This window comes from Lactuca serriola, chromosome 8 (assembly GCF_051521515.1).
Source record: "Lactuca serriola cultivar US96UC23 chromosome 8, Lser_US96UC23_V15, whole genome shotgun sequence".
Lineage (NCBI taxonomy): Eukaryota > Viridiplantae > Streptophyta > Magnoliopsida > Asterales > Asteraceae > Lactuca > Lactuca serriola.
The window spans coordinates 142,523,426-142,541,601 of NC_136415.1; the positions used below are offsets into that span (position 1 = coordinate 142,523,426).

An 18,176-nucleotide genomic window follows, 5' to 3' on the forward strand; every position below is an offset into this window, starting at 1 on the left:
GATTAGAGAATAGATCAACCTTCAAGTGTTACCGAAACTTTATGAAAGTAATGGGAGAAGTGAGTACCCTGATGTCGTTTATAATGACATACAGAGGTACTATCAACCTAAAAACATATGTGTGTTTTATTACGGTCATAATGTGAAAGCTAGAACCCCTACTAACCCACTCTCATGTATGGAGATTGAGGGAACCAAACGCGACCCGAGCAGATCCATGCAAGCCATGTAATTCACATTAAAGTTAGATCTTGTCTGCGTGTTGTCATGCTATAGCAAATTAACTTTTTAGTTATGTTCTGTTCTGTTATGTTCTGTTATGTGTGTGCTTAATTGTACTAGAAGTAATGAATAGCATTCTCCTAAACTATACCTATAATAGTTTACTAATGTTCTAACTGGATTGTTACTGAAAAGACTCATTTATCTACAAAGTTATGCTTATACTTTAAAATGGAGTTTTGTATAACTATAAAGTAACATAACCTTTAGAAGAGTTTTGAAATGTTTTAACAACTTATAAATAACATAAGTAACATTTTGAAATAATGTTTAACAACAAATAATTACACAATTATCATTGTGTTCAACTTGTATTCCCCCCTTAAAACAATTAAAATAGTTAAAAGATTCATTACGGGGTATGAGCTCACCTGATGTGGGTGATTCAAACGGGTATGCGCGTACGGATGAGAAGTTCCACGAATGAAGATCCGAGACACATTAAGTCCTAAATGATATTTAAGGACACATAATGACATGAATATAGTGTTTATAAACAACTATATGAAAGGAAACACCTTCCGGGACTAGGAAACACCTTAACCAAGTGTTGGAATCACATGTGATTCAACCTAGGAGGGTATAAAGGCACTTATATGAGTTTACTACCATGCGTTCACGGCCCAAGGGAGTTTACGGCCGTAAACTCATGGTTACTCATGGGTTATTGCTAGTTTGAAGTCTAGGGAATTATTTAGGGACATTAGCTCTAGCCTAGGGTGAGAAATACCACCTTCTTTGGAGTTTTTGAGGTGTTCACGGCCCAAATGAGTTTACAACCATAAACTCATGGCCAAATATTCTTATGAGGGTCCTAAAGGTCATAAAGAAGCATTCTAAATTCATGCCTAAGCCCTTGGAAGTGTTTGTGGCATCAAAACACCTCTATCTTGAGTTTACGGCCCATGGACCATTTGGTCATGTGTTTGCGGCCGTAAACACTTATTGGAGATGATATTTTGATTGTTTTGAGTCCTAAACACATCGAGGTAAATTTCTATGCTTGTCTCTTGGGTTATGGAAGGCATTTAGGGCATTTTGGCACCCTAAAATGGAGTTCACGGCCCAAGAACTTCCTTGGCCGTGAACTCACTTTTGGTCCTTGATTTTAATTTATTATGATGCCTAAACATGTCAAGGTTTTTCCCATGTTTGGTTTCCAAGGTCTAGGGGGCATTGGGCACACTTTGGCCCTTGAAATGGAGTTTACTCCCCAAGGTGTTCTTGGGCGGTAAACTCACAGATCATGGTATTTTCCTATGATTTCTAGTGTATTAAGTATATATAAAGCTTTAAAACAACACTAGATAGAAGTACTCACTTTCCGGAACAAAAGTCCGAAGATCCTTGAGAGAGAATTTGACTTTTCTCTAGTTGGAATTGTAACTAATGAATAATTTGGTTCAGAATTCTATATATAGTCCTGGGATTTTTGGCAGAAAATATTTTATTCCCGGAAAGAACTCTAATATCATAGAGTTTTGGAATAACAGAGTTGCACAAGACCCAAGTGCAACCTCTCTCCTGATATCTCCTTAAGTGTAAATCCTGAGTTGCTCAAACTTGTCCCAAAAGTTTGAAAGTTAGCAGAAACAGACTTGGCTTCTATTGAAGTGGAAATTTTTGGGTTGTCACATGAAGTGAGAGATATATTTTCCTCGGCTACCCAGGGAAGTCCTTTGGATATTTGTTCTACAGATCTAGTGAGGATGTGGTCTTCGTAGCATGAAGGGGAGTCTTTCGAGAGAGAGAGAGAGAGAGAGAGAGAGGGAGGGAGAGAGAGAGAGAGATCATATGCAAAGAGGATAGTGGGAGTACCATTGATCTTGAAGAAATTCAATAGTCAACCAATGAAGGAACTTCTGGTAATACTAGGGCTCAACCTGAGGAAGAATTTCCATTTGAACCAATTGACGAGTCATTACCTCTTAGGCGTTCCACTAGAGTTAGAATACAACCAGAGTTGTATGGTTTCCATATTACTACAAAAGGTGCTATGTTTATCCATGATAGTACACTGGTAAATTTGGATGAACCAGGTAACCCCAAGGAATCCATGGCAGGCCCTGAGTCAGCCAAGTGGAAAGAGGCAATAGACAACAAGATCAAGTCCATGTATGACAATTAACTTTGGAATTTGTAGGCAGTTGGGTGCAAATGGATCTTCAAGAAGAAGATCGACATGGATGGAAAGGTACACACTTTCAAGGATCGACTGGTTGTAAAAGGACTTACTCAAACCCTAGGGGTTGACTATGACGAGACTTTCTCACCAGTGGCCAAGATAAAATATATTATGGCAATGCTAGCCATAGTTGCATTTCATGACTATGAAATTTGGCAGATGGATATCAAAACTGCTTTCCTTAATGGGAAGTTGGCTGAGGATGTTTACATGAGCCAACCAGAAGGTTTTTAGATGCAAAGTATCCGAATAGAGTGTGTAAGCTAGAGAAATCAGTCTATGGATTGAAACAAGCTTCTCGCAGATGGAATCTTTGCTTTGACGAGAAGATTTTGTGAGTTTGGTTTCTCTAGAAGTGAAAATGAATCTTGTGTATATTTCAAAGCTAGTGGGAGGATAGTAACCTTCCTGGTATTGTATGTTGATGACGTACTTCTTATAGGAAACGACATTCCAACTTTACAAGAGGTTAAGTCTTGGCTTGGAAAGTGTTTCACTATGAAGGATCTGGGAGAGGCTGCTTATATTCTAGGGATAAGGATTTTGAGAAACAAGAGTAAAAGGCTAATTGGACTTAGTCAAAGTACATACTTGGAAAAGGTATTACAGTGTTTTAGTGTGGAAAATTCCAAGAAAGGAGAACTGCCTATATAGAGTAATACCAAACTGAGTAAGACTCAGAGTCCGAGTATTGATGCAGATATATCAGAAATGAGTAGAGTTCCATATGCTTCCGCCGTTGGATCTATCATGTATGCTATGAGATGTACTCTCCCCGACGTGGCTTTTTCTTTGAGCATGGTCAGTCGTTATCAGGGAAATCCAGGTAGAGCTCACTGGATAGCAGTTAAGAATATTCTTAAGTATCTGCGAAGAACTATAGATTGGGTTCTTGTGCTTGGTGGCAGTGATAACCTAAGATTAACTAGGTATAGTGACGCCAGCTTTCAGATAGACAGAGACAACTTTCGTTCTCAATCTGGCTGGGTGTTTACCCTTAATGGAGGAGCAGTAACCTGGAAAAGTTCCAAACAGGAGACGGTGGCTGATTCTACTTGTGAATCAGAGTACATAAGGCAAGCGAAGCATCAAAGTAGGCTATTTGGTTGAAGAACTTCATTGGAGACCTTGGATTTGTTCCAACCATCAAGGATCCAATGGATGTTTTTTATAATGAAGGGACAGTTGCCTTAACGAAGGAACCAAGAGATCATGGCCGATCAAGGCATATCGACAGAAAATACCATTTCATTAGACATAGAGTAGAAGAAGGTCACCTCGTTGTGAAGAGGGTATCGTCATAATAGAACCCTGCATATCCCCTCACAAAGGGTCTGAGTATGGTCAAGCATGTTTAGCATGCTAGGAACATTAGTCTGAAGGATGATGTTAGTTTTGGTAGTTAGATAGTTAGTTTCGAAACTTGTAAGGAAATAAATGTAATTGACTTTTGGTGATTAAGTAATGGAGATTTATTTATGAGTTGGGTTACTACCTTCTGTCTATTATTTATTTTGTGTTTCATTTTGAATGTTTTACTTCCTGAATAATTAGATTGTTCAAACATCCCTAGCCGATCATACTTTTGGAAGTAAGTAGTGAATCAAGATTGTCATGAATTGAATTGTAGATTGTCTAAAGGGTTTTAGACATAGCAATGGTATTGCTGCGATATTCGTGAATACTTTGAAATAAAGAATTTAAGTAGTGGATTAACCCACGCTCAGAGAATTACTTCATGGAATTTATCACGGGTAATTCTTAGACGATAATATCTTATAATCTTTAAACGGAGATATATGAGTTGTTTACGAGTTGGTTGAGCATTGATGATACATAAACGCATTAGTAACTTGATGTTATAAAATGTATTATTGTGCTTGATTTGATGAGTAAATAGTACAAGAATATAAGTCAAATTTTATCTGTTCTTTTTTATCCTTAAGGGGAAAAGGCGATATCTTTGGGCCCCTCGATGATTGGGTGTTGACTTATAATGTCGGGCCCGGCCAAGAGTAAATTGATGCGTTCAATTAGTAGTTCTTTGTCATTACAAATCAGAAATCGAGAAACAAAGTATTGGACATGAGATTGATTCTTTTCCATGTCTCATATCTGTGTGATATCACTACTAGAAAAACAGTCTTTTACGATGCTCATTACACGTCGTAAAACGCTCAAACGACGCACAAATGCGCGTCAAGGAATGCCCTGTCATAACGAGAGACGAAGCGCATTTATGACACGCAATGCGTATCATTAAAACCGTTGTCAAGAAAGGCCATGTCATAAATGAAGATGACACACATGTTTGCGTATCGTAATTTTTTTTTTTTTTAAAAAAAAATATTTATAGGTTTACTAATTTTCAAATTAAATTTGCATTTCATGTCTTATAATAGAAAATAAAATACCATATACAAAAAATACAATCCATTACACAAAAGTTAATGTCATACAAAATACAAAGTAAAATACAATAAATAAGAAAGATAATTCATTGCACTAACATGTCAAATACAAATAATCATCGCTAACTATATAACCTAATACTACATTGATATTAAGGGACATCATTATAACTCACTGAAGGTCTTGGAACAATGTTCTCGTCATCAACTCTCACACCAACCTTGCTTTAGTAGATGGTCTTGGAACAATGTTCTCGTCATCAACTTGTATATCTGCCAAAAACTTGAAAAAACAACAAATATTTAATGTTTATATATATAACAAGAACATATTGAATGCATAAAATAACAAGAGCTAATAGAAAGTCATAATATAAAAGGTCAAAATGCAACTTTCATGGTTTTATTGGGAAAAAGAAAAGTATTAGTGGTTCTCTTGTAGCCTACTCATAAAAGTACAAGTTAATTAATGTTGATGATAAATACATAAATAAACAAAAACAACCAGAAACAATGATAAAAAAATTAGAACTTACAGTAGCTTCTAGCAAGGCAGAAAGAAGTTCACGATCCGTACCCAACTTAGATAGTATATGCAACACATGCAGCTTCTGGTGAATTGACAATTAAGTCCTTTTGATGGGAAAGAAATGTAGCGTGGAAACTACTGCAAGAGTAGACCCTCTATCACAAAACAATAAGTTGCACGATCAGAATCAATAGCAACTGTTAATAATATGAGTGCAAAAACACATATACCTCAACAAATGATAACCTTTCCAATATCTTTGACTTGTATGGTCCAAAATACCCCTGACTAGTCGTAAGATCAGAATAAGAGTGCAAAAGACCCTCTATCATAGAGTAGACCCTCTATCACAAAACACTAAACTTTGCTAGACCACCATCTTACTGTGTACAGACTCCATTCCATTTATCCGCTTCAGTGTTGCTAACCAGAAGCTACACTCATCCTAGTGGTTGCATTTGATTTGAGGAACTTCTTTGTAATTATGTGTTACAAGGTCTCTGAGAAGACTTCACTTCACTACCAGGTTTATTTGTAGTACTGTATTTGCTGCAATGAAACCGAAGAAGAAATATATTTTTTCTGAGTAAATGACCTAAATACCCTCAGAATTGTAAATCATAGCCAACAGCAGGAACTCCAATCCCACCAGGAATTATCGAGTTGATATGAGATAATTCCTCATTATCTCATATCTTCCCTGACAAAACATTCATTCAATCTCATTCTCACCACATACCATATCTCATATCTATTTCTTTTCTTTGATATTTAGAATATTATTATAAAATAACTAAATTATTTTTACCTTAGGCACTATAGGTATATCATTTCTTTTCAATTTTGGCTGGAAACCAATTCCTATAAATCCAATTCCCATCTCTTCAGCAACAACTTTCACCTGTAAAGTAAAGTAGCACATCCACATTTGACATATCACTTTCAACACATGGAATTATATAATCATATCAACTTCATGTAAGGTACCAACCATTACAATTTACAAACCTAGTAAAGGTGTGAATTCACTTCTGCACATGTTTGATGGAGAGTTTCAAGAGGAGCACCACTGAGCTCAAACTGATCATCGGGTTCCAGAGATATACTTTGTTTTCCCTGACATTATTTTTTTTAAAGTTTAGAAATAGACCACATACAATCAAACAGCAGCTTTAGGTTCTTTAAATATGCAATGCTGATTACCTGTTTAAGCCCAATTATATTGTCCCCTTCCATGATATTCTCCCAGTCAAATCTCTCAGAAATAGCATTTAGCAGATCTGCTATTTGTACATACGTCATAGGCTTCAATGTTTTCAGCTCAAACCCAAACTTTTCATGTTCAACTCCTATTCTGCAATATCCATAACATTCATCATTAATCAACACAGAAACATATGTGCAAAATAAAATACTTAGCATAAGAGACAAATAAGTAAGAACCTCCAATTTTCCTTAGGTTTGCATCCAGAAGCAAGGTACCCCACAAGATCTTCTTTTGTAAGTGGGTCTGTAGCAACCACTGCATCCTCTGTGGGAGGACTTGCAACAACAACTACTTGATTTCCTCGTTTAGATTTTACAGCAATGGCATCTTCATGATGCATCTTTTGGCTACTCTTGGAGGAGGAATCGCATGTCATTTCTGTGGGACCCTATGGACATCCTTACGGACCACCTCCACCTGGTTAGCAGCAGCAGCAGCCTTACCCTATTTCAACACGAATGAGTAAAGAATAATGAAACCTTTCATTCTCGCACAATGGTAAGTGAATCCTACATCTGTTGCTCGAGAATGGTGAGATCATTCATGTCCAAACCATCTAAATCTTCACCAAGAACTCTTTGCCTGCAAAACAATATTTGCCAACTACTTTCTTTAACCTTTAATTAATTTACTTAACCGTGATGGGTTTAAGAATAAAACTCCACATTGATTCCACATAGTAGCGCTTTGGACTGATTGACTTAAAAAAAACCTTTTAGACGAGATATTTAACCTTTAATGTATTAAACTCACCTGATCCCCCTCCTAAGTTTCGTGTTAGTGTCTTTAAGCTTTTTCATAGTTTCCTTCATTCTCTATACATGCATATACACACCACCGTATTACACAAGAATCAGCTTTCAAAACACTTAAACACGCCCAACTAAATCAAGGTGATCATCTGGTTAAAACCCAGCAACCCAAAGGTTGTGAATCTTCATTGCGTATTTGTTGGTTGAAAAACATTAAAAGACACACACACGAGAGAGGGCGGAGAGAAAATAGCGAACCTCATAGTGGGAGCTCCAGAGATCACAACCTAGAGTTGTATGATACAGATCATACATATTTTTAGTCCTGTGTAAATTTAACTAAGATCAAGATTATATGAAGAGATGAAATTGAGTTCTCTTTAAAGCAAGCAAAAGGTGGTAGAAGAGATATAGCTAGAAATATATAGAAGGTGCTATAGCCTGTATGTATATGTATATATGTATTATATACGTACGTGGTTGAAGGGCTGATATACTCATGGAACTTGCCGGTGTTGGAGAACATAATAAGAGAAACCTTGGCATCACAAAAAATAGTAAGCTCATGAGCTTTCTTGAATATCCCATTTCTTCTCTGAGTATGTCACATGTCTGTTTGTGTTATTCTCTATCTTTTTTATCTTTATCTTCCCTCTTAATCTGACATGTTCTTCATATAAACCTTCATTGAAAGCATCACCAAAAAGGTGAAAGCTGTGCACTAACCTTCTCCGAAGATGACGAACAATACTCTTCCCAATGTCTCTTGAAGTCCAATTCCAGTTCATATTTGTCTCTGAGATGCAAGGAGATAAATGTAAATCATGACCTTTCATCCTTTCTTATAATGAAATTTTACAGTCTTATTCCTTTTATAGGAGAAATCTAAAACTGAGATCTCAAAAGCCAGAATTATAGAGGAAACAGTAAAAGTTGATTTATAGGATGTCACTTATTCTGAGAAAGAGTGAGAACTATAGTAACCTTATTTAAGCAGCATAAACATATAAGTATAACAGTCCTATATCCCAAACCTTGTATTATAATTATCAGAATCTTGTAATAACAGAGGATTATGATCAGTTATTAAATCTACAGGTGGTGACGAACAATTGGAATCTATTCTTTGGGATATAGACTACATAAATTAACTATTATAGTCAGAAATTACATATCAGATTGTATGTTGTGTAGCAAATATCATCAGCTTTTTCAGATCCCAATAGCAAGAAGTCGATAAAAGGATTCAACAACTTAAAGCTAAGGTCTATCTATTAAACCCTAGATCATTCCAATTGAAAGACTTCCTGCAAACCCGTTACATTTAGTAAATCTTAATACCTGCTACTTCAAGTTCTTGGCAAGTTGAAACGATATCATTTTATGGTGAGAAAATAAAATGGAAGAAAGAAAGCAGTTGTTTACACAATCAACGATACTCAATTTGCACATCAATAGCTTTGAAGCCATAAAACATAAAAGAACCTTGACCTTGAAGAAGACGACGAGAAGTAATTTGTTGAGGAAGAAGTAGCATGGATTCGGTTACATATGTTTTAAACAGAGTCGCTTCACACCCACAGATTCTCGAAATTGATGACGAAAACGGAGAAATTGAAATAAAATTAGAAGAAGAAGAAGAAGATTTGTTACCTTCAAGCTCGTGCCCAGAGTCTCGGAACACTTTCATTCAACTTTACAGTCATTGAAACAAGTCTAACCGGAAAGATTGTGAACATGAGAGAAATCGAACCCCGAGATTTGGATTCTGGTGAAGTATCGGAATGGGTTTCCGATGAATAAGACAGTGGCAACACAAACACAAACGTGTTTCCTGCAGAACAAGAAACGGGTTGTAAGCCGAACAGAGAGTGAAAACCGGTGATGAAAATGAAAGAAAGTCACTGCACGTTAAACGGAAGGTGGTTTCAAAGGCTAAATTGGCCCGGAAACCAATGAATCTATTGACTTGTGTACCTGATACGTAAGGGAAACAAGCATCAAAAGGTGCTCAAAGGGGTTTTAGGGTTTCTATTAATCGGAGATGATTTTAAGAACTTCAAAAATATGAAATTATCGATCTTCTACACATCAAATACCAATTCGGAAAAATCGCATATTAGGAAGTCAAAAATATGATTTCAGGAACTTCACAACTAAAAATCGCATATTAGGAAGTCAAAAATATGATTTCAGGAACTTCACAACTAAAAATTGCATATCAGGAACCTACACAATGCTTTTAGGGTTTCTTTTGATGGAAGAGGATTTCACAACATACGAAGAAGAAGGAGAGTATCAGGCGGGGTTTTTAATTTTTTGGTATTTCATTCCCCCTCTTAGCAATTAAAAATATGGAGAACGCGCGTTCATGAAAAAAATTATAAAGCGACAATTCTACACGACACGCTCTTTTATGGTAGGCGCCCTCCGTGTTTTTAATTTTTTTTATTCGACACTAATTTTAGGGCACGTATAAATACGTGTTCTCTATCCTTCATATTTTGGAAAGCTGACATTAATTTTTAGGGCCCGCACAAATGCGTGTCCTCTATCATTGTGTGTCATTGTTTGCGCGTCATTAAAGGGCTGTTTTCTAGTAGTGTATCTTGCAAAACGGAGGATTATATGATCATTTATCTTAGGACACATGACTGACTAGGTCAGAGTTCGACAACAGCTTTGAGAGATACATTTGCTAATCAGTTTAGAAAAATATATTGGCAATTATAGCTATTAGACTTATCCAAGTGAGATACTATTGGATTATATGTCTAAGTCATAACTATAATTGGTATATACTTAAGCTGATAGTAACATAGTCCTTTTAGGTTGCCCTAAAAACTAGCAACTTGACAGATGATTTTGGAGAAAGAGGCTGATTTATTATTTGATTAATAAATTGAAATAAATGATTTGTTAATATATTATGAGAATAAAATATTAATTAGAAATAGTAATATTTAATTAATATTTAATCAGAAATTAATTAGAATTAATTTTGGGTTTAAAGGAATTAATTAAAAGTGTAAGGACTGAAGTGTAATTGTTCAATAATTGAGCAATAGGCAATCTAGAACCCTCCATAAGGCTTGAACGGTTTTCTTAAGGCCTAACGGGTTCTAGAATAGTCCCTGGTGGATAAACAGGAAAGTATATAATTACACGGTTTAAGATGATCTTGGATTAGGGCTTGTCTAGGGTTTCCTGACTGCACTATATATTCAGCCTCAACCCTAAGAATTTCGGCCACTTGCTTCTTGGAAGACCTAGCCGAATTTTAGAGCATCTCTCATCCTTCTCAATCATCTTCCATTGCTAGTGTTGGGTGTGAACCACTAGAGGCATGACATTTGTGACGCTTGCTCTAAAGGCTTCAACAACATAAAAATTTGCATTGCTATTATTATATAGCAATCAAGGTATAATTCTTCTAACTCTAATTGTGTATTTCGAAAATATGCTAGTATGATAGGGTTTTTCTATTTTGTTGTTCAAGTTGTATGTTCAATTAGAGAAAACATAGATCAACAACTAGGGCTACATGCACACATATAAATTATATGTTTTGCATAATACCCATGAATATAAACATAAATAAACAAATAACTAAAGATACATTAACAGGAAGCATAATGTAAAGTTCCTAAGTTAGAAAATGGATGGATTTCTTTTTTGGAAATACACCAAAGAGGCAAACTTGTTACGTAATGCAACCATAAATACACCAAAGAGGCAAGAATGATACATAATGCAACCATTATCATTAATATCTCAAGTTAAACGGAACGATACAAGTTTATAGTACATTGAAATTGTTAAAGTACTTGGCTAGCTTCCACTATAGGGATGAACTTTGAAACCGAAAACCCGATTCGGAACCGGAATCGGGTTTCTCAAAACCGATCTAGTTATCGGGTCCTTCATTGGCCTAAAACTGAGTATCGTGTTCCGGGTACGGATCCATCGGGTATAGGGATAATCGGGTCCAAGATCCGGAATCAATTTTTTTTTTGTGTTTTTCTACATTGTGAAGTATTTTTGCTCCGTTTTAAACTGGCATAGTCCGATCTGTTTTATTTTTTTCCCAAATGTAGTTCAATGTTTTCTATTAATTTTATACTTTGAAACACTTTATTTGGATATGTATTAACTAACTTACATGCCCATAAACACGGGTTATCAAATTTGATTTGTTGTTGTTTCTACATTGTACATAATTTTTACTTCTATTTAATAACTGATTCGTTATAAATCCGACATACCTTATTTTTTCCAAAATGTAGTTCGATGCTTTCTCTTAAGTTTAGACTCTGGAAACATCTTACTTGGATACGTATTGACTGACTTACAGTCCCATAAACAAGGGTATCGAAACTATTTTTTATATAAAAACTAACTTTTTTTATTTGATAGATCGTTCCTTTTCAAGAGACGTGGTATGCCCCAATTTCGGTTCCAAATCTAAATCTAGTTCCAACCCCAAATCCAATTACCTGGTCACGTACCCAAAACCAATTTATTTATATCAAGTTGGTTCCGGATTCCACTAAAATTATATTTTTGGTTTCCGGGTCTTCCTGTTTTGGGTCCATTCGGGTCAGGTTCATACTCGTTTACACCCTTATTCCAGCATACCGACATCATAGGTGATGATTAAACAATTTCATGAAAGTTTGAATTATTTCCATGGAATTGTTGGTCAATGTAATTTGCAGTTTCACACCTCTAGTGTTGAAGGCGCATACACTTGACTTCAATTATGTCTATTAAAGTTATGAACTCTTTCAGATCGTTAGATATGGTAACCAAGACACATGACATGCACCTAACGACGACCAACTATTGCAAGTCCTCAGATTTTGAGGTTGGTAATGGTATCTCTAAGGTATGCAAGCAACCTCACAAATGTTTAAAGAGGGAAATGAAGTCCAATATGAACCAGAATGTGTGGGAGGTGATGGATTGATTATAGTGATTCCAGGTCTTTTAACATTAGCTCTAATGAACACATCTCGTCTCGAAAATTTTTAAATAAAAAAAATTAAGTAATGAATTTAGTGCTCTTAAAAATATTTTTTGTTTGATCATCAACGGTTGTACTTTTGATTTGAACTCTTGCGAATGATTAAGGGTAATTAGCACAAAAAACTAGTTTACACCATAATTCTAATTTGACATTGTATTTTTTTTGTTTCAAATTTGACACTGTGTTTTCCAATTTTTTATAATTCTGACAACTTGACCGGTCAACCCGGTTACCTGCTGACGTGTCAGTTTTGATGATGTGGCATGTTGACGTGTCAAAATTGAATTTTTTTCCCCACAAAAGACACTAAGTTTTCATTTTGACACTCTGTTTTTTTGTTCCAAATCGAACATCATTTTTTTTCAGTTTTTTTAAATGTTAACCATTTTCCATTTGAAATCATATAAATATTTTTTAATACATTTTAAACCGGATAGATATATATTTTTTCATCTAAAAACCATATTTTTGTATAAATACAAGGTTTTTTTACATTCAAACCATAATTTTATGTATAAATATGTATTAGTTATATAAAAACCGTATTTTATACTAAATACACAACTTTAAAATGAGTTTGGGGTTTGGAGACGTATAGTCGATCAAGACATAGAGGTCAGGTTTGCAACACGTGAATTTTTTACATCTTATTTAAAGCTTATGGTTAGTTTGGTTCTCGTAATATAACTATAATGCATATTTATGCATAAAATTATGTTTTGAATGTAAAAAAACTTTGTATTTATATAAAAATATAGTTTTTAAACGAAAAAAATATATATATTTATATTGTTTAAAATGTAATAAAAACAATGTATTTATAAGGTTTCAAATAGAAAACGATCAACACTAAACAAAAAAAATAATAATAAAGATACTAAACAAAAAAAATAATAATAATGTTCGATTTGAAACTATAGTAATAAAAACTTGTTGTGATGTCATTGAAATAGAATCAGAAATTCTATTTAAAGAGAGCTTTTTGGGAAACAAAACAAACACCTTGAATTCACGGTAAGTATTTTGCGGGGTTATTTTGTTGTATATTTAAAAAGGGTAAATTACACGAATGGTCCCTATGGTTTAGGGTAACTTGTGCGTTTGGTCCCTAACTTGTTTTTCTAATTCGGAAGGTCTCTACTGTTTGTTTTTGTTACACGTTTGGTCCCTGTCTTACATAAAAAGTCCATTTTTCCTTTTATTTTTTAATTTATTTAAATAAACACACATCCCAATCCCATCCCGTCACCTTACCTTACCTACCTTACCATTTTTTTCTATTTAAATAATTATCTTTTTACGTAAGATAAGGACCAAACGCATAACAAAAACAAACAATAGGGACCAAGCGTGTAACAATAACAAATAGTAGGGACCTTCCGAGTTAAAAAAATAAGTTAAGGACCAAACGTACAAATTACCTCAAACCGTAGGGACCATTCGTGTAATTTACTCATTTAAAAATTATGGTTATGGGATTGAGAACTTGAGAAGAGAGTAATAAATGGTCATTTTTTTTTGTCTATATACAATGCTTAAAATAGAAACTTCAATTATACATTACTAAACAATCAACAACTCGGGTGTTGTTGAGAATTGAGATGGACATATTTTCACTTTAGCTTGTAGCCATCAGCTCCTGTCTTTTTGGATTGATTTACTATTGAATAGACTTTCTATATGTTGACCATACTCTTTAGTGGTTTTAGGGAATAATGCTTTATAATTATAGGTGACATAATTATAAAGCATAATTTAATAAATAATACATTATTATTTAAGCACATAACTTTATAAAAGATATACAAATACAACTATATTTTAGTTTATAATCCAAAACCAAATTTGGCAAATGATTGACAAATGACAACCAAGTTGCTAAGGGGTATCCATGTGCAAATGCATGTGATGTGAGCTTGAGTATTTTTCTTTTTTCTTTTTTATTTTTAAAAAGTACACAAGTATGCTATATTTGGTGGCTAATAATGTAATGTCTATTGCTTATAATTGCTATCCATAATCTTGTCTCCCATGTGAAAATTATAATTGTACATAAAGAAGGATAAACCAGCAATTTTATATTCAACCTCTCAATTTAATACTAATTCTCATGTATTAAATATCATTTATATAATCTAACTAAGATATAGAAGCTTGTGGAAGGAAACAGAACAGAAAAGCTTGAAACAAATAAATAAAATAAATAAATAAATAGGTGAGAAGAAAAAAACGACATACAAATTAGAAAAATATATATATAAGAAGCCACGACAAGCAAGTTATTTCCATCAGCATAGAGATAGGATGATTGATTCTTTATACACAAGCCAAGGGCAATAATGTCATTTTCAACAACTATGCTAATATTAGCATTATGCCTTTCCACCAGAAAAGACATCAATGCCCTTGATCTGATTCTCATACCTGGGCCGCCACCCGGTCCTCCCTTTCACAATCTCACCACCACCACCACCCTGGAATTGGAGCACATGTTGGCAATCAACATGGCCGGAACCGGAATCACCAATTCCATTCCCATTTCCCAATACCGAAGTGAGCGACTTCAACTCACTATCCTTCCTACATTCTCTTCGATACTCCAGAGTCATGCTAGCAAGCTCATATTTCTCCACAACTTCTTTCGGAGCACTCTGCAATTAATAGCAACATATTTTCATTTATAACCCTCTACTTTCATTTCTTTCAAATTTGTGAAAAAAGTTGAAAAGGTGGTTTATTTTTGTTACCTCAAGGATCCAGCCGATATACTTCACATTGTTAACATGTTGGTTGACATCCAAATCACTCCACCTTGGCTACATATATAAAAAAATAATAATGTTAAACACTTTGAAACAAATAGTTTTTTTTTTAAAAAAAAATGTTGACTTACAGTCAAACCCGTGCGAACATAGTCAGCTTTGGCCTCTTCAAGTTTAGGTAATTTTACGTTATCGTCCTCCACAACTGGAGGAGCATCTACAAAATAATGCTCTATTTCACCCCGGACTTCATCTGGAATTTTTGATAACTTTCTTGTTTCTTTATTCATCATAACCCAATTACTGCAAGATAAGACGAGTTTTTTTTTATATAAATTTGAATTTAATTATCGTTACAAAAAAAATATTTAATTTAATAAGTTATAATTATAATAACCTTGAAGCTCTTGTTAAAATCTCGCCTGTTTTCCAATCACGAAGCAGCCAATCACGTCGCATACCGTTTTTCCCAGATGGAGCTACCCAAGTATCCACTTGAACAACATCACCCCTGTTGTAGTAAATTTGAGAATGTCAAAATATAATAATAATTAATCTTTTATCATTATTTTTAAAAAAGAAAAGCGAGTTACATAATTACATTACCATGTTGGATAACGATCTACCATCACTTGCATCTTTGTCACAACCCAAAAAAGATTCTTTTTACACATCTCTGGTGTTGAACCAAATCCATCACCCAAGAGTCCTGCAGTCTTTACATGATTAAGAGCTGTTTCCTACAAAACAACAAGAGTTATATAATTAAATTAAAGATTTGACCTTTTGAATATAAGTTATATGAAAAGGTTACAACTTACAATACCTGAAAATGATTCATAAGTGTTTCTATAGATGCAGTTCGATCAGCTCCTATTTCATATGACCTAATGGAAAAATTTTGTCTAAACACAAGCCCATCTTGAACAATTCTCCCTAAACCAAAAGGATCAAGATCAGCAAGCATGTCTGGCCTTTTGGTCTTCCATTCTAGCATCATCCATTGTTTCTCTGCAGCTAAAAAGATTGTAGTGATTGCAGCAAGAAGCATGCTCCAATCAGGTAACTGGTTGATGAATGTTCTTGGAGCATGTGATGTGAGATTATCATCAGTTTTGATGCCATTCATGAGTCGAACTCTGCTCCCATTTACTTCTGTAGGTGCTTGTGCATTAGCTTTCACTTGCATACCATTACTCCCTGAATTTACAGATTTTGTCTTGATTCCACGTACATCAAGATTATCAGGTACACCTCCATGCTTACCAGATGTCTTGGCTCCATTAGGTTGTGGGGAAGAAACAGGAAACAGTGATGCAGTTGCAGCTGTAGCAACCATGATTATAGAATTCAAAAGCTGGATTCACTCACTTGTATGTTTGTTGTAGTTGGACTTATGTACAATCAAAGCCAACCAAAGGGCAATTGTATTGTATATCCCTGCATCAGAAGAGAAACACCATATCAGAAGCTTTCTTGAGAATTGTAGGAAGTTTATCAGATATAGTTCTTTTGATGCGAGAAGAAAAGAGTTACGAGCTATTCATTAAAAAGCTTCAGTGATAAGCTGAAAGTGTATTGAGATTTGTGATAACGTGAATTATTTAATTGTGTCTACGTGCTAAACCTACTCTTCATAAATGAAAGGCATCCAAAAAAAATTGAAATGACAACACTTTCTTTAGCTTACGGAAGAGCATCATTTATTGATTACCAGAATACCTACTTTCCCCACCCATAAACTAATGAGACAAAAACCGGTTCCTCTTTACCTTCTTCGAAGTTTCTTCAACTAACACCAACACGGTAGGTTATTAAACAGAAAGAGAAAAACGAGAGGCGAGCAAAATTTCAGGAATCGAGAAAAATTTTAAATAAATTGCATGATTCACATGTCAATTTCAAAGGAACACGAAATATTTAACAGCGATAGTAACAATAAGATAAGTTAGAACCACGAGAAACCATTTGAGCCAACAGATCTGAAACATTGAAACCACAGAAACCACAACTCGAGTCGCTTTTCATTCAGAATCAAACATCAAATTCATACAAAAACCTCCAGTACCCCCAAAGTCTACAAATTCAGCAAGTTTTTACTTTCTAGATATAGATTTAGAAAAATGAAACACACAGATCAGAACAAGGGAAACGATAGAAGTAGAGAGGAATACATGCGAATTGCATACGTACCTTTTCTAAGCTAACAAGGATCGAGAACACGTGTACAATGAATGAATGAGTGAATCAAACATGGAAAACGATGTATGTTTATGCAATCAAAAAGGCGTAGTCATGGTTGTCCGATCTGCAAGCCCTGTAGACGAATTTTTTTAGAAGAATCGTTAACCTATGTCTGCGATTTCAAAGAATGTCGAATTTTCTTCTCAGAATCTTCAATTTCTTTAGTGTTTTACAACAGGAACAGGAAAGAGAGAGATATGGAAGAGGGCCAGCTGTTTTTTTGGTAGTAGGGATTTGGTGCTCCTCAGCTTCCTTCGTATTTATAGTGCCAAGAATCCACGTTGGCTCCCGCTAACTGGCTTCAGCCTGTTTCATTATATAATTGCCAGTCTACTTTCGATTTATTTACGTTAATGTCCTTTTGAAAAAATATGTAGTAGAAAAAAAAATCGAATTAGATTTGAATTATTTAGAATGTTGCTTAAATTATAGATTATCTAAAATAGTTGGTTATACTGTTATTGGAATGCTTAATTACATAGATGGTCAATGTGGTCCCTCAAATGTTGTAGGGTTTAATACAAGAGATTCTTTTGCCGCATATATGGTCCTTATTGTAATTTTTGTTACACTTATGGTCCTTATCTATTTTCTTTTCTAACCAATTAACTCTCCTCAATGGTTGGATTGTCGTTTCCACGTTATATCTCCTTCTTGGTCTACATTTGTCCTTTTACTGAAAAAGGTTCTTTGATCAAGAGCTTCGTAGTCATCT

The 18,176-nt window shown here is 34.7% G+C and overlaps 1 protein-coding gene and 1 pseudogene across 1 annotated transcript; both read right to left on the reverse strand.

The window, feature by feature from the left end:
* Positions 1-6,062: 6,062 nt before the first annotated feature.
* Positions 6,063-7,050, reverse strand: LOC145067465 (glutamate--cysteine ligase, chloroplastic-like; annotated as a pseudogene).
* A 7,586-nt stretch (positions 7,051-14,636) lies between these two features.
* LOC145071272 (palmitoyl-acyl carrier protein thioesterase, chloroplastic-like) lies at positions 14,637-17,705 on the reverse strand. Its single transcript, XM_079018184.1, has 7 exons — positions 17,411-17,705; positions 16,044-16,657; positions 15,824-15,957; positions 15,615-15,728; positions 15,349-15,520; positions 15,203-15,271; positions 14,637-15,106 (listed from the first exon to the last, which is right to left on the reverse strand). Exons 2-7 carry the CDS (start codon positions 16,554-16,556, stop codon positions 14,828-14,830), a joined length of 1,281 nt encoding a protein of 426 aa, XP_078874310.1. The 5' UTR covers positions 16,557-16,657; positions 17,411-17,705; the 3' UTR covers positions 14,637-14,827.
* Between the last annotated feature and the right edge of the window lie 471 nt (positions 17,706-18,176).

Excerpts from the sequence above, each read along its gene's own strand:
- LOC145071272 (XM_079018184.1), bottom strand. The coding sequence starts at position 16,556 with ATGGTTGCTACAGCTGCAACTGCATCACTGTTTCCTGTTTCTTCCCCA. Across the intron at positions 15,729-15,823 it reads GTAGATCGTTATCCAACATG|GGGTGATGTTGTTCAAGTGG; the intron begins GTAATGTAATTA and ends TTACTACAACAG. Across the intron at positions 15,521-15,614 it reads ATTTTAACAAGAGCTTCAAG|TAATTGGGTTATGATGAATA; the intron begins GTTATTATAATT and ends CTTATCTTGCAG.